Genomic DNA, 26,901 nt, shown 5'->3' with positions numbered 1-26,901 from the left:
AACCTGTAACGCATCAGTGACACAAAAGTGTTTAACGTTCATTGCAAACCACTCTGCTTAAAGGAATTAGGCAAAGTGGATTAAGCTAATGTGAACACATTTTATTTTACTATGAGACCGTGTCAAATAAACAGTTTGAGGTAGTTAATCTTCAAGGGAACGACACTGACCAGTTCGAAGATTAGATTTGCATTTCCATCAGGACTGGAGCAAAGATTTAATCATTCCTCGGTGTACCAAAGCAAAGACGTTGTCGAGGTCGAACGTTGCCAGATTTGAAGTTAATCTTCAGGACGTATCCATGTTTGCGGATCAGCGGCTTGGCTGTGTCCTCAATTGAGTGCCTGCACGGGAGGGATGCTCAGTTGTGTCAAGTCAGCCAAAAACAGCAAGAGTCAGACCAGAAAGGGAGCCAGCTGGATTTCATGATAAGAGCATTATTACATTTTTTAATTGAAAGAGCAGCTGCAGACATGTAGACAGATTATTGTCATACTTTAAGGTTCAGGGATTGGGGAATTAGAATCACAAACAAGACATTTTGATTGAATGGGAATTAGTTGTATAGATTATTCAAAATCTGAAAATATATATTTGTACTGCACTGGGAAAAAAAAGTTTAATTAACGGTCAGGCGATGATCTGGAAGAAATGAGAAACATCTAAAAAATATTCATAGGAAAATTATGTGAATACAAATTTCACTCGTTTCGTTTGCTTAAAATAGAGTTTTTTTTCCCTCCATTGATGCAAATTCAGCCTTTACTTTGAAAGGTGGAACCAGAAGTGCCGCTTTCTACTCTTGCAATCTTGACAGCAGGAGCACAGTTCACGGTCCTCCTCCTCAGTTGCAGTCTACAATTCAAGTGTGCACCGGGAAAAAAACATGTTAACAGGGATGTCTGGCCAGTGAATATGGGAAGCAAAAACATAACTGGCACATGACGGATTTTAGAATGGGAAAACTGGAGTTCATTTGATCTGTGACAACTGCAAGTGGAGTGTGTTTTTGTTTTTTTTGTCGTCTTTTTTCTCATCACAATGTGTGAGGAATGGATGTGGGTCGGATGCCAGTTTATTTTTGTTACGGATACAAGGACTGGCGAGTTATCAGCATGAATTACCGAGGGCAGAGTAACTGACATCAATGTTAAATTCGACTTCTGAGGGAGGACCATGGCGAAAAGGAAGGGACTGTTATTTTCACTGCTGTACTTTATGGCAGAGTTTTGGCTCACTTCGCAGCAAGTCCTGAGAATTGGTGAGTGCTGAGATTGTCAGATATTTTTGTGTTAGCTATGTTCCTATTTACAGTTAATGTACACATTGTCACTGTGCGAACATCACCTGTTTTCATAAACCCTGTGATTACAAGAGTTAGATTGATGCTCATTTCCCATTGAAATTGATAATGCGCTCTCGCTTGTATCTGTAATTTAAAAGAAATCATTACCATAATGTTTGTTATTTTTTAATCTCTTCGTGTGCCTATGGAGCACGTATTTTCTATTCTTTCTAAACATGACCAAACAACCATTCTATTTAATCAAAGGCAACCACGATAATAAATGCTGAGATTATACATGTGGATGTCGTGCGAGGATATCTATTCATGGCAATAGTGCAGCTCAGTTGCTGTAGGTAATTCAGCAGCTGCAGGATAACCTTTGACTCCTAACGCCATCAACCAAAACAAACCATTTAATTCTTTCAATGTTCCTACAGCTGTTAAATGTTGTATGCTGTTGTCTCATAACAATCTTTCAATTTTACAATTGTATCATCAGTATTCTGAATAGTAAAGTATAGTATGGCAAAGTGTGTGGGCCTGTGTCATTCAATCCTGATCTGATGAGCATCAATGCAAAATGTTGTCCTTGAGAGACATTTCCCACTAGTTTTTTTATGTTTGTACAGTGCCTTTATATATGTCATTACGAGATTATTTATATTTATTTATTTGTTTGGGTTTTTATCAAAAAAGGGAGGTACTGAGGGCAGAGTGCTGGTTGTCCACAACTCTGTTTTCATCAAAATCATGTTAATCCAGTATGGTTGGCCAATGCCAGCCCCCCCGCCTCTCCCTCCCTCTCTCTCTCTCTCTCTCTCTCTCTCTCTCTCTCTCTCTCTCTCTCTCTCTCTCTCTCTCTCTCTCTCTCTCTCTCTCTCTCTCTCTCTCTCTCTCTCTCTCTCTCTCTCTCTCTCTCTCTCTCTCTCTCTCTCTCTCTCTCTCTCTCTCTCTCTCTCTCTCTCTCTCTCTCTCTGTTGGCAGATGAGTGATTAGTTGGTCAACTGCTGCATCTGAAAGCATGCACTGTTGGCATGACAATGTCTTTGGCACAGACTGACGTGAAATGGATACAGAGCTGAAGAATGAAGGGTGGGACTTTGTTCTATTTGGCTCCTCATCTGCCTGACAAAGTTACGGTCATTTAGATGAGAAGCATATACTGTATGTATGATAGCCAAGGGCATCTGGGAATTGTCGACTGTTGGACTCCGAGTCCAACGTTTTCCGTTAAGCCTTTGAGAATTGACAAGAACTCTGCTTTCAACTCTACACTGCACTTGCGTTTAGACAAAATGAGCTTCTGCTCCAAAAACACCCCTTTGATTTCTGATGTAACTTTGTTACAACGAGCCGATGTTTGCACTCTGCTCCTCTACCATTGGACAGTCACTTTACCTCTCATGGGTTCGAAGATTGCATCACAGAAATGGCTTCTTTAAAATGTAGGCTTCAGGACTCTGCTCTGCTCAATGCCCAGGGCAACTGTATTATTCCAAATTTGCTCTACTTCCAAAGACTTAAACAATCAGACTTGTGGCGTTGCATAACTATGAAGGCTAATAGGCTGGTGCCACCTCCCTGTTCCCTCCCGGTCCCGATCTGTGCAATATATCGTTAATCTTTCTCAATCATCTATCACTCTCCTAGCCCATCTAATCTCTGTCATTCTCTTCATGACCCGCGCCCATGATAATCTCTCCCATATGGTGTGTGGCTTGGTTCAATTAACATTTCTCTGTCTTAGCAAGTGTTGGCATCAGATTGTATTCAGCTTTCACTCTTTTCACTGGGGTCGGTAATAATGGTAAATCTTCCACTGCAAGCCCTTAAACAACTAACACTAATCTTCTTTATGCATAAAGTCTCTTTCCCCAAATTTGGTACTTAGGCAGCGACCAAATCGCATCATTGGGGAGAGCACAGAGGCAGCAGCTTGTGGCTTGGCCTGCACTTTTTTCTTTTTCTAGCTGTTTGCTAAATTCCCGTTTCCTCTTAATGGAATTCTTTATGCATAGGTGGTATCTAATTTGTTTATTAATGACTGAACCCCGTGTTGTGAAAGGTGTGACTGGCAGTTCACCGTTTTTATTAAATTAGGTGAACTCTCCAGATATATTGATGCAGATTTATTATTCCCTCGGTCTAAATGTTTTGTTGGTGGGTCACACGCAGCTATCCTCCAAACAGAGAAACCTCAGTGCTCCACATCAAACGAAGATAGTAGACTGGTTAGGGCCTCCTTATTCATTCACAGTCTGGCATGGGCCCAGGTTTGAGTGGTGCTGGTGGTGTTGTGTTGTGGGGCGGGTGGGGGGTTCTCACTGGGAACTGGCCCCGGATGGGGAAAGGGGAGACAGCAAAACACTACGTCATTGTGTTCCTCTGCTTTAAAAGAGTCTCCTTCATGTGATATTGCAGAGTCACAAAATCACAGATGAGAATCGGGGTTTTAAAGATCAGTTTGTTTATATTAAACTCTTTCTTACTTTGGGTTTTCTGGATATTTTTTTTTTTTAAAGATCCAGCTAAATGAACTCAAACCTTATTTTTCTTGCTCTCTGCACTGAAGGGGGAACAGAAGACTATTTAAAAAGAAAAAAAAGCATTGCCTAAGGGTTTTTATCATAATTTGCTTGCAGCACGAGCAGAAGCTTTTGTTTTTGTGACCTCCTAGCATGCATCACCCCACAGCATTGTCTGGCCTATTAAAGATTAGATGGAAGCTCAGTGATCCTGAAAATTATATTGGAAAGTAATTAATGGTAACTATAGCAATAGTTTTCATTTGTCTTTTCTTTCTAGATTGCATTAATCATTAAGCAGTGATAAAATAGAATGACAGTTAATATAATGACACGGCTTCTCTTGCAAAAGGAGCTGTGCTTGTACGTTTGTTTCATTTTTGAAGGTTGAATATGGATGGATTTTTCTTACTTTATAGTTTTACCTGTACCTCTAAGTTCAAAACCTGTAATTACTTGAGTGTGAATTATCCAAGAAAGCTCTACCTTTCTTGTACATCAGCTTGCTAATAGCCTATTGAGTGAGTGCATTGATCCGTGTGTCATCTGCAAACAGAACGTGTGAGAGGCTAATTCCCCATTTTATCTGCATCGAATGAAAATGGAAGCGATTTTGGGTTTGTCATCCTCTATTATGTGAATGCAGAAGAGTGCAGAATATAAAGATGCAGCCATGATCTCATGACCCATTTTTGGAGTTGCAGAGATGAGTCAGGTTTTGTACACAGAGGATTAATTTCTTCAATATATTTACTATACACCTTTATCAATTTTTACTTTTTAAAATAATTTCACCAATTATTATGACTTATGCGACCGATGTCTGAAATAAGTAACGATATTAAATGTTCAAATCTAAACTTTTTTTTATTGTTTTTTTCAAGGTTATTGGTTATCTGAAGTAAAGCTAGTCAAATTATTTAAGATATTTTTTTCAACATAATGGGTGGCGATCAATGAGCAATAAGCCGAAGGTATGTGACATGATCAGTATGTCAGTATGGATTTTGGTCACAATACTTGAATTACAAAATTAAGGTATCGAGAATTTTTACATATATATCCATGTCAGATAATTAATGTTGCCTGCTAAATTCTATTCTTTAAACTTTAAAATATTAATACCAGTATCTTGCTGGGCTCCAATTCGAAAAGCAGCGATGATGTTATGACCTCAACATTTGTGCCTGTTTGGATCCACCAAAAGAGATGGAGATGAAATATTGTAATAAACTGTGATCGAAGCTGGTTAATTTCCACGTATCGGGGATGATTCAGAGATTGTTTGTTCAACCTTAAAAAGTCGGCCTGAAAGGCAGATGAAATCTATAATTACTGCCCTGCACTTCAAAGTTGACCCAGTCTAATTGGTCAATAATTGTTGGAGCCTGGGGTAGAGACAAACTTAATTATTTTCTGGTGATATGTTCATAGTGTTTTGTGAGGTCTTTTAATTGAAAATGCCTGTAGAGATAAGACTATGATTTCCTGCCTCGGTTTTCAATCACATGAATATAGAAGCTTATTTGAAATAAATTTTCCAAACATGAATACTGTTGCTACTTCACTCCATATGTCTGGATGGCTGATGATGGTCATGACGGTAATATTAACAGTATCGTTGAGCTTAGCTCTCTGCTGCACAATAACCAAGCATGCAGATGGATTAGTCATTTCCTGATTTAGTGTTTATCCATCTTGGGTACAGTATATTAATAATGTGTGTCGTTAAAAAGATTTCAGCTTCTTTAAACAATACAAATATTTCCTAGTAGCGTATTTTGCCGAGGTGGACCAGCGCTCTTCAAGCTGATCACACAGACTCCCAAGGGTCGATGTCTGGGAATCAAGAAACTCATTAAACTTTAACAAAAAAAAGAAAGATCTTATGTCAAGTGGAAATGAGAGGAGAGATAAATGTGTTTTCTTTCATTGTGAGACGCGCCTGTCAAGCAAGATTCAAAGAGGGAATAAATAAATGAACAGCGCAATAAAAAAAAACTCCCCTTGAGCTGACAATAAAGATTGTCTGTAAACTGTTCATATAGGTCATTTCAAATATAAAAGCTTAACCAAACATGTCTGATTCTACACAGCGCTCATACTGACATGTCAGTGGTTGTAGCCACAGTCTGACAGCTGCTAATACGTCTGAGTTTTTAATTTTTTTTATTTTGACATAGGTTTTATAAAATAATTGCTGTTTGTGTTTTTTTTAATTAGGCAACATTAATTACTCTAAGTACATTTAACAGAAGGAGCTGTTGTGTCATATCAGCATATAATTAAAAGCAGCTGATAAATGCTGAATTTATCAGCTAATTTTCCCTCATGACATTTAAGTAGATATTTTTTTTCATTAATCAATGCTATTTCTTTTGTATTATTTTATTAAACATTCTTTGCAGATTCGTAAAGTACATGTGGCTGCATTTTGAGCTCTTGCATTAGAATGCCATTAGGACGCCAGTATGATTTTAAGCCAGCTACAAAAAATGTAAATCAGAAATTCTAAACAGCAGCAGCTATTTTTACCTCTTGTGAAATAATGGACCGTCTAATTTTGCAGCCTTGTTTGGGTATGAGAAAACGTAAATCACTGATCGGAAATGATGCAGTGATGTTGCCACTTGAATAATTTTGTTGCTGAATTCTTAATGAGGCCTGTGACATTTGCTGCAGCCTCTGCACTTCAAGCAAATTAAAATCAAGACGGGCTGGTCAAAACTCGTGTTAATGTCACTTTTTTAAATTCAAAACAACTTCAAAGACACATCAAAGATGCTGCAGTGGAATGTATTTCCTTGGCAAAATTAATAGAGGGTTACCATTATTTTGCCTGAGTATTTCATATTTCAGCAGACAGAACTGAGGACTTTTAACAGGTCCCAGCAGCTGCCCACTCAGGCTTGATAACCATAATTAGGATTGGCACTTTCAAGCATGCTTTTAGTGAGCAGGGAGTCCAGACAAAGCCCTCTCAGTTTGGGGTTTGAGGCTATGCTACACCAAAGAAAAAGGTCATTCACAATCAAGGTCTCAAGGGGATCTTTTTAAAAGCCCTTTCTCCTCCCAAATCAATCAAAATTTCACAGGCAATTCTTCAAAGACTGTTAGAGACGGCAATGACCTATTGCCATGCGCAGCCTCTGTGTTGAAGTGAGGTCATTTGCAAACTATTGCAAAAGTGAAATCGTTTCTTAATGATTGGTGTTCATGGTTAATGTAACTATTCATTAAATAATTTAAATGGATGAGAAAGTACCTTCCTTTACTTTGTTTTGTTTTGAGGAAAACCAGGTGAATGTGGCAAACTAGAAAACCGTTTATTTAACATCTGTTTCAGGACAGAAACAAACTTGGCCTGCCTGCTCAGAACTGGCCTCGTGTCCCGTCTGCGCTCGTGATTGTCACTGTAGTGAGAACATACATATCACCCTGACATGCATTATTGCAGAAATCCCATCAGTGACGGCCCAGATGTTTTTAATCATTTACATCTGAAAGACTCGAGTGAAATCGACGTGCTGGGGCATTTTCAGCAGAGATGAAGACACCACGTCTCACACGACTCTGCCCACCCAGTGCAGTTGGTGACAATCCAGTGTTTTTCTGGCCTTAATCCTATTGTTTTTCATGCGTTGCTTTATGTAAGTGAAACATAAAACACTGTATGCAGTGCTCATGCCTGGCTGGAGTAATATATGGCCATATTGCCAGTCATTGCATGCTAGACCGGTCATCTTTCTGGATTGAAATTGCCATAATTGCCATTATATTAAGACGTTTCTTGTAATATTACAACTTTTTGTTCTCATACTATTACAACTTTATTCTTGAAATCTGTTATTTTTTTCCCTTTATGTGGCCCTAATACTCCGTCGCAAAAATTATGAATGAAATTATGAATTAATTGATAAAAACATTATAATCAATTAAACAATCATGAAAGTAATTATTTGTTGAATGTAGTTAAACCTGATTTTGTTATGAAAAGTGCTCCGTTTCAGCACTCAAAATAATTACTGGGGAGACAGACATGATGCAGAAATCCTCCTTGCATGCCTGATGATTAAGTATGTTTTAGTAAATGAAAAATGATGCTTAGTCTTACAATATAGTTTTGACATGAAAAAAGAGTGGCTCAGTTAATCCACTGAAGCATGAATTAGACTCCCTCTTCTCTTCCAGTGTAATATGAAGGGACAGTGGAGCAGTTTCTATGAACAGTGACACTTCAAAGCCTTTGTTTATATCAATTAATCAATACATCAAAATAGAAAAAAGGTCGGACCCCAATTAATAAGTAAATCTGCTAGAACGCACACAGTAGGTAGGTATTTGGAGAGTAAAGTATTAGATATTTGTTATGGGTCAGGAGTCAAGACAGGTTTTCATTGCCAGGTTGTTTTGGCAGTCTGAGCAGAAGTAAGATTTCATCCTGTTGTCTAGAGAAGGGAAATAAAAAAGATTGCAAATATGAGGTGAAACAATACAGCTTATTATCTGTCGAGCTGGAGTTAATTACTTTTTTGACGTTAAAAAGACAGAAGGAGGATTTAAATATCTGCCATGATGACGATGATGTATTATTGGATGTGTTATCTCTCTTGATGCATTAGCTGCGGCACTGTAATCAACTGAATGTGTAACAACAAACTGAATCATCCCACACTTTTATAAAAGTGTGTCAGCTTGTGAAATTCAGGCCACGAAAATAGAGTGAAGACCGTAAAGCTTTTCTCTGAATGAGATTAAATCTCAACCAGTAGTATGATTAGATAGACGGACATAGGACGTCGTTCCTAATTATGCAACTGGATGTAATTGTGATAACATTTTATAAAACAAAATATTTAAAAAAGATAATAAAACTTTGCTGTGTGAAGTCAATTACTTCGGTTTGATCAGGTTAATCTCACCAATCCCTGCTTCTCCTCTTCCTACAGGCGGCATCTTTGAGACACTTGAAAATGAGCCCATAAGTGTTGAAGAACTGGCCTTTAAATTTGCCGTTACCAACATTAACAGGAACCGGACCTTAATGCCAAACACCACGTTGACCTACGACATCCAGAGAATAAACCTATTCGACAGCTTTGAGGCCTCAAGAAAAGGTAAGGATCGTGCCATTTCATTGTGAAAGCCATACGAGTTGAAGAATCAATTCAATGGTTGTCGCCGACTCTGGTGCCTCTCCTGTTTGGTGCAGTCATTCGTTATTTCCTCTGTCCACTTTCTGTTTCCTTGCTGCAGCCTGCGACCAGTTGGCTCTTGGTGTCGGGGCCGTGTTCGGCCCCTCTCACAGCTCATCCGTGAGCGCGGTCCAGTCCATCTGTAACGCCCTGGAAGTCCCCCACATCCAGACTCGCTGGAAACACCCTTCAGTGGACAACAAAGACAGCTTCTTCATCAACCTCTACCCAGAATACGCCTCCATAAGCCGCGCTGTGTTGGACATAGTGCAGTACTACAAGTGGAAGACGGTCACTGTGGTCTACGAGGACGCAACTGGTGAGTGAGGATGAGGTGGGATGTCGGGAGACATGCGGCGTTAATCCCAGAGGGACATTCAGTTATCAAAGCAGCAGTGAAGCATGAAAACACACCACCGGCACAAGTGTGATGTACGAAACACAGCAGGAAGCACGTACACTTTGTTATCGAAACACAGTCACATGACTAAATGTAAAAAATGTGCCAACAAGCTGACGAAAACTCTACTGTATAGTAAACTCTACCGTGTGAAGGGGTAAGTTCAGGTCAAATCGTCCCAGTTTTGAGCCGCATCGTCATAGAAAAGAAGGAAATCTGTTACAATGACTGGCCATATCACACTAAATACAGCTCAAGGATGAAATGGTTCTCATCTCTTTTCAAGCTGTTTTCCATACTTTCCATAAACAGAATTATATAAAAATTACAACCTTGTGATTGATTATAACAATATCAGTTGAACAGGGAAAAAAAGGTCACATTTTCAATAAAATTTAGCTTACACTGTCATCAACACCTCCAGAAAGTCTCATGGGTTTTTAAACCGTTGCCGATTTACTGGACATACCCATGAGTTATACTGTTTTTATAGAGACTCGTTTATTGTGATTTTGGAGGCTGTAGTTTGTGCTGCTGTTGGACTGCACCTAGGTATTGTAGTATTATGTCCACTTTATTTATATATTTGAAGGTCGATGTAAATATCTTAAAATGGCATTTCACAGTATCAAAGTGAAGTGGACGCAGTTTCACAGTGATGAAACAAATACATAATGCAGCATGATATGACAATAATTTTTTAATGTTTAGGAGCAAATCTCATTGGATTAATCACATTGGAACTGACAGCAGAGGGGCATGATGTGACAATACAGATATCTGAATGTATAAACACCAACAATGAACACGTGGACTTCCACTGAATATTTTCAAAGTCACACAACTTGTGGTCAGACATAAACAAAAGAATGAAACGTTGCAGAAACAGAACAGAAACTACACCCAACTCAACATTAAGTCGACCAACGTAAAGCTGTGTGAGAAAGTTTCTTAGATGTGGAGATTATTAATGACATTCATCAAGAGTAAGTAACGCTAGCACATTAGCCAACGATGCTGGCTGTCCGTCCCTATAGAAATCACTGTCGTATCTAATTACGTCTACTGCCCTCTAGCTGTCACTCGATGGAACTGCACGACTAAATTAGCCAAGTTAGCGCCATTGCGAACCTCATTGCGTCCTCACGCTTCCCGGCAACGTTTTCAAAATAGAGTGACCAAACAGAATGGCTGCACTGACCATCGTCCAGTGGCAGAAAGCGTATGAATCAATGTCAGAAGAGCGGAACACCTTACACAGGGTTGTGTGAGACTGGAGGAATCACAACAACAACAACAACAACAACAACAACAACTGAGCATAACAACCAAAGTGGACTTGAATGTCATATAAAAAGAATATTAAAAATATCAAATATCTCCACTGGCATCCCTACCAGAATACACACACACACACACACACACACACACACGCCAGACGGGACGGTTCTTACCTTTAGAGAAGCTTCTTCTTCGACCTCGTGTTCTCATCGACGCCCTCCAGCAGGTCACGGGGTCACACTCCGCAGAGAGTTCGTCCCTGTGCATCCGCCGATTACACTGCAATACATTGTGATGGCGGCGGTGTCCAGGCAGGGCAGAGAGATAATATCTCTTCCGCAAGTCTGGCTGTCAAGCATCCGGCGGAGTACCGTAACGTCCAGCTGTTGTTACGTTGACAATCCCGCGCGCCGCGTTAAATCTCCCGCCGTCGCCGTCGCCGCGCGGAGCCGCCGCCCCCGGCACGCGCGTGCCTCTGGCCGCATTAAAGAGCTGCCGTGTGCGAACGTTGCCGAGCCCCAATGAGAAATAAATGAATGAAAGGTTCGGCTGGAGAACCTGACTTGTGTGCACAGGAATGACATTTACATTTCTGCAAACATGTCGCTTGGCGTCGTGCGTCATGCGGCGATGCGACTTCGACACACACCTGCACCTGCCAATCACACACGGGACCGCTACACCTGCGCCGTGTGCAACATCCGCTCTCGTAGTGGAGTCGACGCTTTAGTTGAATGCGAACTTTTATTTTGAAAAAAGCGGTCATTGTGATACGCTTGTACTGACGCTAGCTTAACGCATTTAAATTAGTCGATGTTGTCGCCCTGGCCGATAGAGGGCGGTAAAACGCAGTTTCACAGTGAAACAAATACATAATGCAGCAGGATATGACAATCGTTTTTTAAATATTTAGGAGCAAATCTCTTACGGATTAATCACATTGGAACTGACAGCAGAGGGGCATGATGTGACAATACACATATATCTGAATGTATAAACACCAACAATGAACACGTGGACTTCCATTGAATATTTTCAAAGTCACACAACTTGTGATCAGATGTGAACAAAAAAATGAAACGTTACAGAAACAGAACAGAAAACTACACCCAACTCAACATTCAGTCGACCAACGTAAAGCCGTGTGAGAAAGTTTCTTTAGCTGTCTGTCCCTACAGAAATCACTGTTGTATCTAATTATATTTGTCTACTGCCCTCTAGCCGTCACTCAATGGAACTGCACGACTAAATTAGCCAAGTTAGCGTCATTGCAAACCTCATTGCGTCCTCACGCTTCCCATCAACATTTTCAAAATAGAGTGACCAACCAGAATCCATCCGAAACGAGCTGACAGAAAATATTCTGAAATGTTGAATTGTTTTTACTCCACTGTGCTGCTGCATTCAATTGAACAGAGATGTTTTCATAACAATTCATTGACCCTCTAGTGGTCACAATGTTGTACTGCAATATCAAATTAAATGGCGCCAAAGCAAAGACACAAGACGCATGCTAACCAAACCGACGCCGTCAAAAGATGAGCTCAGCAAAATTATAATGAAAATATTTTCGTTGATTGTTCTTTGGTCACAGCCACAGTGTGATGGCACAAACCTATCTCTGCCATATATGACTGTAGCATCGGTGAAATTATGTTCTGTGGGTTTCGTGTCCTGCATAAATGGTTACTGTACTGGATGATAACATTTGTTTTTATTGAAGATTTATAGAACACAAATCTGTTTGTCTGCACATATTTATTATTTGTGCCATGAAATTGACAGTGTACCGATAACTAAAACTCCTGGGTTATTTTGTTTTGTGCAAACAGAATGATCTAGAGTATATATGCTGAAATCATGTGTAGTCCTGCATAACTGACATTTACTAAAGTCAAAGTTCTTTGCTCCTCTTAATATGATCTATCAGCAGGGAAACACTGACATTGTGCATGTTGGGTAAATGAGAACGATGAACGTTTTTGGTGGATTTTATCGGGGGCCTATAAACATTTTTTTTCTGTCCTGACAAAAGCCACCTAAACATAACCATATTAATTACAGTAGCTATTGAGACAGTAATAACCAGTCAATGAAGCAGATGCATTTCTGCAAATAAAATAAAACCTTAACACTCAAATCTCAAAACATTTTGTTTAAATTCTACAGCCTTTCCCAAATTGCACAACTGATTGGAAGCCCACTTTCTTTTTTTTATATTGAATCTGTTAAAATACCTTCAGAGGGTGACTTTGTTTTAAACATGTGGTTGTTGAGTCTAACAGTGGTCGTCTCTTTTCGTCGAAGGGCTGATCCGTTTGCAAGAGTTGATCAAAGCTCCGTCCAGATACAGCATTAAAATCAAGATCCGCCAGCTGCCAACAGGAAGTAAAGACGCCCGCCCTCTGCTGAAAGAGATGAAGAAGGGGAAGGAGTTCTATGTCATCTTCGACTGCTCCTACCAGACATCTGCTGATGTCCTCAAGCAGGTCAATACCACCGACATCTACCATCGCGCTAGTAGTCTACGCTTGGCAGAGGTCATTGACCTCGGTGTTTAGTTCATAACTCCAAACCTGAAATAAAACATTCTGTCAGAAACCCACTGTTAACATAGGAGATCCAATTTAAATTTTTCAACGCGATCAGTTTTTTTCCACTTCTTCATTGCTTGCTGGTTTAATATTTACCATGTGCAAGATTAGTCAAATTCTATCCCCTTCAGAAATCCTATGTTCATTTCCAAATCCAAGCAGAGCCTATTTCTGAGCCAGACATACACATTTAGACCAGGAAGCTGCACACAAGATGAATCGGACACTACACTAACAAAAAGCAAATTGTCACATGAGTACTTGTTAATTTGCACCAATTCAAACAATAAATAATGAGCAAATCCCCCCAAAAATGAAGGATATAAATATAAATGTGGCATTAGGGGGAAGAGAAGATTTATTTTTTTTACTGGCGGGAGCAAAAAAATGTGGTGTGAATCTACAAATGAAGTGGAAACTCGACACCGCTCTTTCCTTCTCTCATCCTTTTTAGATCTTGTCCATGGGGATGATGACTGAATACTACCACTTCTTCTTCACCACACTGGTGAGAAAACCACCTGTCCTAAACGTCTCTGATCTCAGGAACACACGTTGGCTTGCTTCATTTAACACGCCTGCACTGGAACGTCGACTCTTGCGGTTTAGCGTTGAAACTGGCGGATGCGTGTGCGTTTTCAGAACGCCGCACAAGCACTGGCTGGTCCATTGTGGAAATGAAGTGTCCTCTTATCCCGGGAAAATTCAGAGGAGTGAGATTCCGTTGGGAGATCAAGATTATGCAGATGAACTCAAACATCTGTGGTTTTATAGTAAGATTGCTGGGTGTTTTCAGTGTCCTTGGCATAAATCCATAGTATTATAGGGTTCCACTGTTTTTAATCAGCTGTGCCTTTACCCTTGCCGAGTGAGTCACATCCTCTTTTAAGCACAAGAGCATTAATTCGGCACTGACGTCGTCGCTTTCTTCCCCTCCACAGGACCTGTTTGCCCTCGACCTGGAGCCGTACCGCTACAGCGGGGTCAACATGACGGGGTTCAGGCTGCTCAACATCGACAGCCCCCAGGTGGCCACAGTGGTGGAGAGGTGGGCCATGGAACGACTGCAGGCCCCCTCCAAAGCTGAGACCGGAATGATGGAGGGGATGATGACCGTGAGTTCCCTTTTGCCTTTTCGACTATCGGCTCCGCAGGTCTGGTCACAATATTTCAGTCGATCAACTGCAAGGCGGCACGTGTGCCTACTGTAGGCGCCGTGGTCACCAGGTGTCAGGAAATCTCTTTAAAACTGGACAACGGAGAGTGACAGTTTACAAGCTTGTCAGCAGTTAAAAGTTGGCAGCGCGTTTTCATGCTTACGCATCAGGAACCCCGTGTGTGCTCGGACAATCTTGATTACAGTTATTAAACTTTCAGTTTTTTGGAAGAGTAAAGGAATACATATAATTCCCCTCCAAAACTCCATGTGTCCCGCCTCCCGCCCCCATCCTCAGCTGGGATTGGCTCCACGAATGAATCTCAGATGTGACATTTTATTCACTTACACTCGGTCGAACCTGTTCCCTAATATCAAATGAGGCCATTCTCTCGATACAGAAACAATCCCTGAGAGACTTTGTATATGAACGTGTGGACGTGTCGCCTACTTTATAGGAAACTGCATGAGACCTTCGCCCAGATTTAATCGCAGCTCTCCATCGTGCCCCCGTGTTGCTTTCCGATTGTCCGTACAATCAGAAAGGTACTTTGGATAAAATTACTCATCGAATTGTGCTCACCGTGGCCGACTGTTCTTGCCTGTTTGATTGCTCTCCATGTAGTTTCTAAAAGTAGCGCTGCACTTTTTATGGGGGTTGGGGCCAGGGGGGAGTACATGCTTTGAGAGACCATATGTGCACGTATGATAATTGCATGACGTGTGATTTGTGACGACCGCGTTTCTCTCGCAGACCGAAGCGGCTCTGATGCACGACGCCGTCTACATGGTGGCCGCCGCCTCGCAACGCGCCGCCCAGATCACCGTCAGCTCCCTCCAGTGCCACCGACACAAACCCTGGCGCTTTGGATCGCGCTTCATGAACATGCTCAAAGATGTGAGTTGGCTTCGTGAATGTGTGACACCCTCCTCCCCTCCATCCATCCGTCCGTTTCACCGCCCGCTGCCTTTCCTTTCGTTTTACTCGAGTGCGGGAGCAGAAACAATGGAGTTGGATCAGACGCGGTGAGCGGTCATATTCAAAACAATGTCTCTCAGGAGACAGGGATTGACGCCATGCGCTTGCATGCTGGAGGTTTCTCAGATTGGTGGGTTGTCAAATGGCTGTCCACTGAGATCTGCAGCTATTCTCTTATGGTTTCATAGATCTGTATGAATCTGAAAAGGCGAAAACATATCAAAGGTCGGTTTGCTAAAATCAACAGTTGTGTATGTTCTAGAAATAAAAACTAGGAAATGGTCTGACCTGTCTTCCATTGACCTGGAAGATTGTGGAGCACAAGTCTTGTGGATGACCCCCCCCGCCAAAAAAGCAGCAGCAAAACCTCTTTATGACTGCGCAGCAAGAATGCTCTCCGGGACTAAGACGTCAGAGATCCTCGTCAGCACAAGATGCAAAAAAACCCTGTTAAACCTGAGAAACATTAAGGCACCATTCATTTAAAGAAATCTGTTTCTGGAAGAAAACTTCATGAGCTGATAAAACACAAACCATCCTCTATCAAACGGTGAAAAAATATATGGTGAAAGCTGATGACCAAGAGCCACCACGTCATCTGTCAAACATGGTGGTGGTTTCTTCTGTGTGCTGAGATTCAGCCCAACGCACCATCGGCCATCACCATCCAAACGGCCAAAGCGGCCGAAGGGCTTTTCAGGGTGAAGAGGTGGAATCTCCTCCACCGCTCTTCGCTTGCTTGAAGAAGCAGACTACAGGCGGCGAGACGCCACAACGAGCGAGAGCTGATGGTGGCAGCGCCGAAGGCCGGGGAGAGCATCGAGGAGGAGGACACAGAGCGTACGCTGATGTCTGTGGGTCGACGACTTCAGGCTGTCATTGAATACAAACCACACTCTGCTAAATATTTAATACCAGCATTTTTGTTTGACTTTGTGAGCGGCTGTCCAATTACTTTTGAACCCCTAGACTTTGGGCACTCTGTGTTAAAAGGGCTTTATATCCCTCACATACTAATGTAAACATCACTGTAATATAATATCTGTTATTCTAGTTCGACTTGGACGTGCTGAAGCTCAGAGTCTGGACAAGTAAAATGCAGAACCGCACAAATACGTACAGTCTTGGCTCCGGGGTTTTCAATAGGCACCTTTGTTATATACTGCTCTCTCTAATTACTGTATGTGTTTCTTTGACAAATGAGTGTCTTCGTTTGTGAGTGGGGACAGAGTGTTGAAGGACACAGGCGACGCCAGAGAGTGGGAGTAAATGAACCTCCCAGATGTACGCTCTGTGAGGTTGGAGATTTTTTTCATAATTGGACTTGTGATCAGCATTTATTTTACATAAACACACTGAAGTATAAAATATGATCTTCTTACCTACCAGTGGTGAACAGCGCATTGCTCTGTGCTCAGTCTTACACTCAATGAACACAACGTCCTCCAGCCTCTCAAGTATTTTCAGGCTGTGATTGTAGCAGTGCACTAATTCATTTCCATGTTTCTGTCCATTTCTAAAAAATCATTTCGGACGACATATTTTACATTGCCAGCTGATATATTTTCAAAGCTTATACTATAAACAACAGTCAGTTATAGCCTTCAGTGGGAAGGCTTTGAGAAAACTGTCTGGCAGGAAAACAGGCAACATTTAAACGCAACTGGTAGAAACCATGATATGAATTTATTTATGAAATTATAAACATGGTGTTTACTGTGGTGGAGCATGTATCGCAAGTAATATACAAGTCTCTTCTAAATGAATTTGATATTGAACAGAAACCAGCGGCTGCCTGCATGGTGTAAAATACACTATGGGAGAAAAAAATAATATATGCTTTGCAAAATGACCACACCAGCATGGCATAGAGAATTGAAGTTAACTGGATAAAAACATGCGAGAGAACTGGTTTGGTCCCTTAAGACCCACGAGGAAGACATTAGATCCAGGGGATCTTCTCCGTGGCTCGGCCTACACTCTGCTCTTGTGGGGGAGGCCACGGAAAATGATGGAATCAACACAGTGTCTCATAATCCAAACTAAGAGTTGCGATTTGGGAAAAAAAAGTTGAAGACCATCAAGTTCAGCTTTATGCACTTGACTGTTTCCCTCAAATGAACGGAGGCAGAACAAGTTTGTTTCTGTGGGCTTGCAGGAGGAGAGTGGGGTTTTTTTCTTTTCTTATCCAAATGTTTTGACCGTTTTTTCTTCACTAACTGTATATCAATGGATGTCCAGCGAGGTTTCAGTGCTGTATTGAAATCTCATTCCGATATCATCTGGACTCTGCAATCCGAGAAGATTCCTGTCATCGCTACGTGTACAGTAATGAAACCAACACATGGTCGCGACGGAGACGGTTTTGATTGGTGAGGATTTAAAAGGGCGACTTAATGGCAGGAATAAATCTGGATTTAGGGGTCATGTAGGCCTCACAGATGTGTGCAATAAGACCGCGTAAAGCGGACTAATCAAAGAGCAACTTCACCGAATGATACCCTGTAACTGTGCGTGGATGCTGAGGACGGTTTCATGGGAAACTGATCTTAGAAACTCTACGATGTCTGGTTTAAACTTAAATACTGTGATCGTGCGCCTGAGTTCCAATGTGCACTACTGCACTTCTGTCAATGTGCATTTCTCTTTGTTCAGAACCAAACCTTTGACTCAAAGCTTGTGAAGTCATATAGAACAAAAGCATGATTGAGTTGGATGAACTTCACTCTCAACGTCATATCATTGATTGCTTGTCGCTCATAATAATGGCACAGAGAGGACACATGTGTTTTGGCTCCCGTGGACTGAATAGAATTATTTTCTCAGATGTAAACGGACTCACAAAGTGATGCACCTTTCTGTTTGAGGACAGAGAGAACAAAGTGATGAATTACAAAGAGTCACCGTATCTCTTAATATACCTGTCACTGATTTCTAACAAAAGAATATTTGAGAGTATTTTGTAGAATCCCACACTTTGTGTTGTGTGAAACGAAATTAGATACCCCTGATTTTTTAGATTATTGCAGTGAGGGACTATTCACTTGGAAGCATCTTTTTTTTCTCTCACCTGAAAATCCATTTATTCATTCACAGAGTTTGATTTGTGGCAGTTGGTAGCATGTGCCAGTACGACACACTCACAGTGTCCCCAATGTGTTCTACTTCTGAGAGGAGCTTCACTACAAATTCTTGTAAAATATAAATGTCACACAGTGACAATTCATTTTGTGGCTGTTATGTTCCGCTCCCGTTCACTGGAAACCGAGACCCCCACACCTACTTTAACCGGTGGCTGTGTTGATTTATAGCTGAGCCGTCTTCCCATACAGGGTTATATGAGGATAGAGATGCTGCGGCTCATTTCTCCGGGTGTCGGTAATGCAGATGTAACTCGACTGTTGTTCAGCTGAGCTCACTTCATTATCAACTGCTTTCAAATATCTCTGAGCTCTGCGGCCCACCCACTGCTCTCCCCTCGGACAGAGGTCGAGGCTGCCTGCTCCATTTACATCGCTGTCCACTGTGTTCTATACTCAGAGACACTTAATGTCTCCATTGAGGATGCAGCCAAAAGAAAATAGCCATTAGGATGCAGTGAGTCGCTGTCATTGTTTGTTTCTTAATGGAGAATTGTAGCCCCGTAGGCTTCTGTCTGACTTGGCATTCATGTGTATGACGATAAAAGATGAGGGATTCATTGGTTTTGATTTCCGCCCCCTCTCCGCCACAGGTACAATGGAACGGCTTGACGGGGCAAATAATTATAAACAAGACGGACGGCCTGCGGAAAGAATTTGATTTAGACGTCATCAGCCTGAAGGAGGACGGCCTGGAGAAGGTGAGCTATCTAACATCAGGACAAGTGTTTCTATAAATATAACTAATGTGTCATTCGCTTTTGGTTTTTAGAAACCTGGTTTGCAAAGCTATGTTTGAGGGTTACAAGGGTTTCTCTGTTGCGTAGCTGCAATTGCTAAGAAAAAGTAGGCAGCCATATATGCCGTACGCATTTTGCTTTTGCCTGAGCCTGTTCATCAATGAGTTCAGACAAAGACTGTTGAGACTTTGTTTACACTGTCTATGTACTATGTGTGGTGACTGAATTTAAAGAAAAATCTATTCAATTCAACATCTGACCCGTGTCTATACTGTCAGGAGAGGCTGTAGACATCTGAGTAGAGCTCTATTCCAGTAGAAAAACAAGGCCACTGTTTTTTTCCAAACTTGTAAGATGATGACAAAACATTTTAATGTAATTTAAAGTCACTGAAAAATACACAGATCTTCAAATCCATTGACGCTCTAAAAAGGAACTTTTTTGAACCGTTTACTTGCATTTGTCATTTCAGTGCCGCTCCAAGAGCCAACATTCACCATCACTGTTGTACTTCTCTCCACGTTCAGGCCTCTGTGATTATAATGCTTTCTCTTTATTATCTCTGCAAGACGATCGCAGGGAACAACCGCCTGAATAAAGTGTGGAAAAAGGTCTGTACTTTGGCTGCCCTGGCAGACTAAAGGGATGCTGACTCTGTTTTACAAGTGTCTATATTTCGACCTGATGCTCTCTGTGGCGTCTCCCCGTTCATTATAAATAAGTTTTAGGTTCTGGTGGGAAGAAATGTTCAACATTTCTTTACTGGACATTGTGTTAAGTGTTCCTTCCCTATTTTCCTTCCTCTGCTCTCTATTTGTTTATCATGTCAGTGGTTCCCAGTCCTCGTTCATGTGCCCTTCTTTGTGTTATTTACCTCGATCATGTGAAGGAGACTCAGGCAGCTCTGGATCTTTGATGTCATCAGAGATCATTCTGTGTGGTTATTTTCATATGTTATTCTTTACAGATCGGTGTGTGGAACTCCCAGACAGGCCTTAATTTAACAGAAAGCAACAAGGACTCATCCACCAATGTGACCGACTCAATGGCCAACAGGACCCTCATTGTCACTACCATTCTGGTACGGATGAAAGTCAAATCTGTATCGCACAGTACTTTGATCAGGCATGTTTTGTGAAGACTAATGATCTGTGTCTTTCTCAAGGAAAATCCTTATGTCATGTACAAGAAATCCGATAAGCCGCTGTATGGAAACGACCGCTTTGAGGGCTACTGCCTCGACCTGCTCAAAGAGCTCTCCAACATTTTGGGCTTCTCCTATGAGGTCAAGCTGGTGTCAGACGGCAAATATGGAGCTCAGAACGACAAGGGGGAGTGGAACGGCATGGTGCGGGAACTCATCGATCACGTGAGTGCCGATCAATTCTTTACCGGCAGAGAAAAAAGCCACTCGAGCGAGCGACAGTATCAGCTGAGTGCCAATTCTGTTCCGTGCCAGGTGGCTGACCTGGCCGTGGCTCCGCTCACCATCACATATGTGAGGGAAAAGGTGATAGACTTCTCCAAGCCCTTCATGACACTGGGCATCAGCATCCTCTACCACAAACCCAACGGCACCAACCCGGGAGTCTTCTCCTTCCTCAACCCTCTCTCTCCTGACATCTGGATGTATGTGTTGCTGGCGTGCCTCGGTGTCAGCTGCGTGCTGTTTGTCATTGCAAGGTAAAACAATGTGATTTGACTCACAAATGTGTCAGGGTTTAGCATATGTAATATTCACCGAATAAGCCACTTATTGGCAAAATATCACTTCACATTAAACTTGTTCCCTGTACTGAGTTTTCTATATATAAAAGGCATAACACAAACACAACACAAATTTTCTGCATGTCATGAAAAAGAGCTGGAAAAGAAGTTAAATGCAGGTAGTAATGATTAAATATTTAGACCTGTTGCCACAGACCTAAATGTGTCTCGTCTTGGTTTTACACTATAAATTATGACTGTTTAATTCTTCCCCATTCAGGTTCACTCCCTACGAGTGGTACAACCCACACCCCTGCAACCCAGACTCAGACGTGGTTGAAAACAACTTCACTCTCATAAATAGTGTCTGGTTTGGAGTTGGAGCACTTATGCAGCAAGGTATACCATTTATTTTAAACTGGGCTCATCATGATATGAATGATATTTGTAGAATTGTTGATCTACCATGTGCCTTTGTCTCACAGGATCCGAACTGATGCCCAAGGCCCTCTCCACCAGGATCGTTGGTGGCATATGGTGGTTCTTCACCCTGATCATAATCTCCTCGTACACTGCCAACCTGGCTGCCTTCCTCACTGTGGAGAGAATGGACTCGCCGATTGACTCTGCGGATGACTTGGCCAAGCAAACCAAAATAGAGTACGGCGCTGTGAGAGACGGCTCCACCATGACCTTTTTTAAGGTAACACTCCTTTCCGCAGCGAATGACAAAGTGATGGAGCAAAAATTGGGGGAGGGCTGCAAAACAAGAAGACTACTTTTGAGTCCAGTTAGCCTGACACATTTTCCCCGTGAGCCATCAGCCCTCAGTCATTACAATAGCATGATATGTGCTGCCTGATGGGTTGGTAGAAAACAGAGTTCGGGGGGAAAAAGAGTAAGGTTAAAGGTTAGCTGTTTAGAAACATCCTCAAACATGGAGCCGAACAAAAGCCTGTGGGCAGTTTTCCCCATAAAGATTGCAGTGATTTATTGTTTTGCTTGCAGCACATCCACCAGTTCATCTAAATTCACTGTGGAAACGGAATGAACTTGGCAGATTTGCACATCCCATCTCCTGCCGTGCATCAAAATGATCGCTCCGGTCAGCAGATATGTCAGTCTCTGAAACGCCGGGAACAAGCATCAACCACTGGCCGATCTATCGACATCATCTGTTCTGTTTTAAACTCCCAAAAATCCTTGTTCTGGTTCAACAGAAATCCAAGATCTCAACCTATGAGAAAATGTGGGCATTCATGAGCAGCAGGAAAAACACAGCCCTGGTGAAAAACAACCGGGAGGGGATTCAGAGGGTCCTCACCACGGACTACGCTCTTCTGATGGAGTCCACCAGCATCGAGTACATCAGCCAGCGCAACTGCAACCTCACACAGATCGGAGGCTTGATCGATTCAAAGGGCTATGGAGTGGGAACCCCAATTGGTAAGAGACACGAGAGTCACAAATGATACACGTCATCATAACTACGGTAATCAACAGATTGCTCCCTAAATGTCAACAAAACAACAAACCTGCAGGTTATGCGGCTTGTAATGGCAGCGGTAATAATTCATCTTTAATCTGCCGCTGTTTCCCACTGTAGGCTCCCCTTACAGAGACAAGGTCACCATCGCCATCTTGCAGCTGCAGGAGGAAGGGAAGCTGCACATGATGAAGGAGAAATGGTGGAGGGGCAATGGCTGCCCGGAGGAGGACAGCAAAGAGGCCAGTGCCCTGGGTGTGGAAAACATAGGGGGGATCTTCATTGTGCTGGCAGCTGGACTGGTCCTCTCGGTTTTTGTAGCGATCGGAGAGTTTATTTACAAATCCAGAAAAAACCTGGACATCGAGGAGGTGAGTGTCGGCCAGTGCGAATGGCACAACAAGTATTAACACACAGAGGGATTCATCCCGAGACTGTTATGAACCTACTACAGATTTGCGTTTGTCATTGTTGTCGTCGGGGGACTGCAGTAATCACTGGGCCAGCCACAAAAAAAAAAAGAAGTCTGAATGTGTTGGACTGCATTGTTACAATCAAAACAGATAACTTTTTAACGCAGAGTTTCGTATTTTTAGTAGTTTTTGATGTAGAGCACATGAACATTTTAGTCCTGATTGGAAGAAAAACATTTGAAACCCCTTTCTAAGATGACAGATGGTCGTCGACGTCTGACATCATGACACTTGACCATCTTGGCCTTTCTCAAACAAAAAAAAATACTGTAACACTGTAACATTGTTTTTTTGTGTGAAAACGAAATGTCATTGTCATTGCCATTATATTGTGGGAAAGTGATGGTGAGTGGTATATTTAGGTTTGCAGTAGGTTTGACAGGATTCTGTTATGCAATGTTTGCGATTTTCATATCCATAGCGCACAGACACTGACATTAACAGCACTATGTCTTACCACTTTTGTATGTACTCATGTATTTCGGAGCATCTTTTGGTTCACTCAGTGACGGTTGTTTCCAATTTGTTTATGGACCAGTGCTCCCTCAGAAATGTCATCAAGTTGCTTAATGTCTAAAGATTTTTTTTCTGATGTTTTTCTTTTATATCATTGAGTTCATGAACATGCATGTTAAGTCTCTCGTGTTGGAATTGTTTCAGAATGATAAAGTTACGTGCGAACATAACATCTTTTACCTTTATTTCTGGTCGTTTTGGTTTTGGTGCCTCCCTTTTTCTGCACGCACAGCCTTTCCCCTTTGCTGCATGGAAACATCATTGCACATTAATTAATTTTCATCCACAAGACGTCTGGGTCACACCGAGAAGATCTGGAGTCTTGTAGAACTCGTAGGCCTATCAAAATGTAGCTTTCCCATTTTTCTCAATTTTGATTTTGGTTCTTTTTCAAGCGTTTGTTCTTGCCCTTTCTTCGGAACAATTTTCACGAGACCCTCACTCACAAAACAGGGCTTACGCAACCACCAGGTTTGCTTGTTATCGTTTAAGACCTGCACTTTAGATTAACATTTAACACTGTATGGTCTGATTTTTGGCATACATAGATGTTGCTTGCAGCCCTAAGTACAGCTATTCTGTATTTGCAAATCTTTTTGCCCACATTCATCCATCAGTAGTGCAAAGCTGTGTATCCAGTCATGCATTTAAAACTATCACCTGAAAGGGGTCAAGCGATGCACCGAATGTAAAGCAATCAGTCCCCGAGCGGCAGATATTAAGAGGTGGTCTCTGTGTTCATTGTCGAGTGGGTGGTCACTTAGGTCGTCACACTGGCTGATGACACGTTCCACGAGCTCAGCAGTGGCGTCCCTGAATCACTTTTCTCTTTTTGAGCCTTGCTCAGGCTTTGGCTTGTAAGTAACATCCTCATTAGGTAGTGGATTATAAACACAAGGGCCCGAGACGCAGATTAGAAAAGCCCTGCAGATGTAATGAAATTCTTCTTGTTTCGCCGCTGCATTGTAGGATTTCCGTTGTGTTGCATTCAAGATGGTGAGACAGGATTTGATCATCGCTTAAGACTAAAGGAGAGTTGAGCGGGGATCCATGAACAAAAAACATTAAGTTCAGTCCAGGGTCACATTTGTTTTTTTTTCTCTTTGTTTTTTTGTCTTGGTCCTATGCCACATCATTCATTCTGACAGTGAATCAATTAGCAAATGGAAAAGTTGATTATGATTATATATAGGGATGATTATTGAGATACAACATGATTTCATGCATCACACAGACAGCATTGCTTCGGGCGCTAAGTAGAGTTTCGTGCTGCATTCACTAAAGCATCACACAAGGACACTGGCTATAAGACTGGTATGATTTTTCAGAAGTTATGTTTTAACTGTGAATGTGAGATTTAAATTCAAATTGGTCAACTGTGAGTGTGATGGCCCACCGACAACACAAGGAGACACATATTCTGACTCATTTTTTCTCAAGTCCTGAGAAAAAAAATCATCAAACAAGAGATTACAGACTTCTGCAGCGCTCAGTGCTGAGTGGCAAACACTAAACTGTTCCATTTTCATTTGAGTTGTCTCAAAGAAAAAGTATGATGCCGCGTGAAAATCCCCTGGAACTCAGCTGTTTTTAGTGCTTCAGTTAAAAGTACAATGGTTTGTTTGATTTTGACCTGACAACGGTTAGATGTTGTGTTTTTTCGTTCCTTTTCTTTTGTTTCTTTTTTTATTTTTACAGATTTTGCTTCTATAATTTGTGTTCTGAGACGGAGACAAATTCAAGCCAAGAAGAGAGCAGATAACACATTGTTCCTCTATGATGAATAACAACGTTAAAAAAAGAAAAGGAGTTGGTCTGCACATTTCGTAAATACTGAGTTTTTAAATTACACTTATTTAAATGCTGTTCTATGCATTTCATACACGCTTATTAATAAAAGTGAGTCCCATATATTTGCTCAAACTGTTCATAGAGCCATGAGCCTGCTTCGGTATAGTGGTTCAAGTGAACTGCTCACCTTTTGACAAAACTGACTACGATTTGTAACCGACGCTCACGGTTTAGTTGGAAATGCATTAATTGTTCAGATTGTTTTCAAATCAAAAGAATCAGTGGAATCAGAAGAGATAATTTGTTCTAAATAACATGAAAGAAACAAGTAACTGTGGGTGCAATATTGTGTTACTATTAATTCTGGTTATTATAATCAACACCAGCGAACACCAATCACCTACAGTGGGTGACTTTGCTTCGAAGGATAATTACCTTTAAGTTTGATTTTTGCACTCATCCCCTGAAGAAATTCCCAATGATTCATCCAACTCTCACAGCACTCCATTAAAAACAAACACTCCTGGCAGAAGTGCAGAGGAGATTCTGACAAAATTCTCCACGGCCGGTTAAATGGTCGCTATCCGACAGGGCGCGACTTCTTTGACAGCTCTTGACATGGAGGGCCGCGTCTTGTACCTCTCGAGTTATACAAACGCAACGCAGTGAGGTCTGTTAAGACGAGAGCACAGTGTGAATGTAATCTTTCAATGTACAACCAGCTGTTTGACAATATGACAGTTGCAGGGTGCCTGCTAGCTCGGTTCAGCATGTCCCCCTGGTTTCTCTCATTTCTCTGGGAGATTACAGTATTATGGTCCTCGTTTATATAATCCTGTCAATGGGATACAGCCCCCCCCCCCCCTCTCCCTGCACTACCCCAAAACCAGGTTCATGGTGACCGCGGCATGTAATCAGTTACAGTAGCTCAACAGCTTATAAGACTTTCGCTGTGTTGCAAGAAGGTCGTGGACCTTATGCTGGAATTGATTATACTGTACGAGTATTGTGTCTTTCTCTAGGATTTTGACCCCCGCTAAGGAAAACCCCAGCACGATGTCCACTTCATAGTTCTACACTCAGTAGTGCACGACAGAAAGAAAGCGTTTCTGTAATTTTACATGCAGTGCACTGTTACAGTCAAGTAGAAGGAATCTGAAGGGTCCCTGACGTATCAGGCTGTGATCTGGTGTTTACTGTGGTGAACGCCACAGCACAGGTCTCGGTTTCTCTCGTCCTGATGTTGCAAACAGTTGCGTTGCATGGTGTTTCCAGATATCTCACGTTGGTCTCAAGATGAAAGTGGGCATTAACCAGCACGATCTTGGAGTCCATCTCACCGTGTTTCTGCTTATTTAAAAAGAACAACTTGTTTTTCGTAACATTTGTCTTTGGCCCCAAGAGAACCGGCCACTGTTGGCCTACTGGAAAAAAAAGGCTTTTAATCTCCATGACTGCCACACCAGTGCTTGTGAATTTTATTGGCATAAATATTCTCTGATTATGCAATTTTTGCAAGCAAGCTAACTTCCAGATGTTTTAGTTTCTAATCCTTGTCCCCCCCACACACCTCCTGTTTCCTAATCCTTGCAATTTAAGTATTGTGGAGTCTGTCTGTCTGAGGATAATG

General features: G+C 41.8%; 1 protein-coding gene and 1 long non-coding RNA gene across 3 annotated transcripts in view; one reads left to right on the top strand and one right to left on the bottom strand.

Moving 5' to 3' along the window:
- The window catches only part of LOC118294801, a 34,276-nt gene extending 22,927 nt beyond the window's left edge, over nt 1-11,349 (bottom strand). The window contains exon 1 of the long non-coding RNA XR_004788060.2: nt 10,863-11,349. This is a non-coding gene — a long non-coding RNA (uncharacterized LOC118294801). The remainder of the gene's footprint in view (nt 1-10,862) is intronic.
- LOC118294675 (glutamate receptor ionotropic, kainate 1) lies at nt 88-23,650 on the top strand. 2 transcript variants are annotated; one of them, XM_035621664.2, is made up of 16 exons: nt 88-1,261; nt 8,763-8,930; nt 9,070-9,327; nt 12,997-13,178; nt 13,738-13,791; nt 14,225-14,398; nt 15,194-15,337; nt 19,152-19,259; nt 19,868-19,909; nt 20,266-20,379; nt 20,464-20,667; nt 20,758-20,981; nt 21,286-21,404; nt 21,491-21,708; nt 22,226-22,451; nt 22,612-23,650. In XM_035621664.2, exons 1-16 carry the CDS (start codon nt 1,177-1,179, stop codon nt 22,899-22,901), a joined length of 2,610 nt encoding a protein of 869 aa, XP_035477557.2. In that variant the 5' UTR covers nt 88-1,176; the 3' UTR covers nt 22,902-23,650. The 2 variants fall into 2 exon arrangements, with proteins under 2 accessions (XP_035477557.2, XP_035477558.2); XM_035621665.2 differs by lacking the exon at nt 19,868-19,909 and having other exon boundaries at nt 676-1,261.
- Nucleotides 23,651-26,901: the final 3,251 nt, after the last annotated feature.

This window comes from Scophthalmus maximus, chromosome 11 (genome assembly GCF_022379125.1).
Source record: "Scophthalmus maximus strain ysfricsl-2021 chromosome 11, ASM2237912v1, whole genome shotgun sequence".
NCBI lineage: Eukaryota > Metazoa > Chordata > Actinopteri > Pleuronectiformes > Scophthalmidae > Scophthalmus > Scophthalmus maximus.
This window is presented reverse-complemented; position numbering and strand designations above follow the sequence as displayed.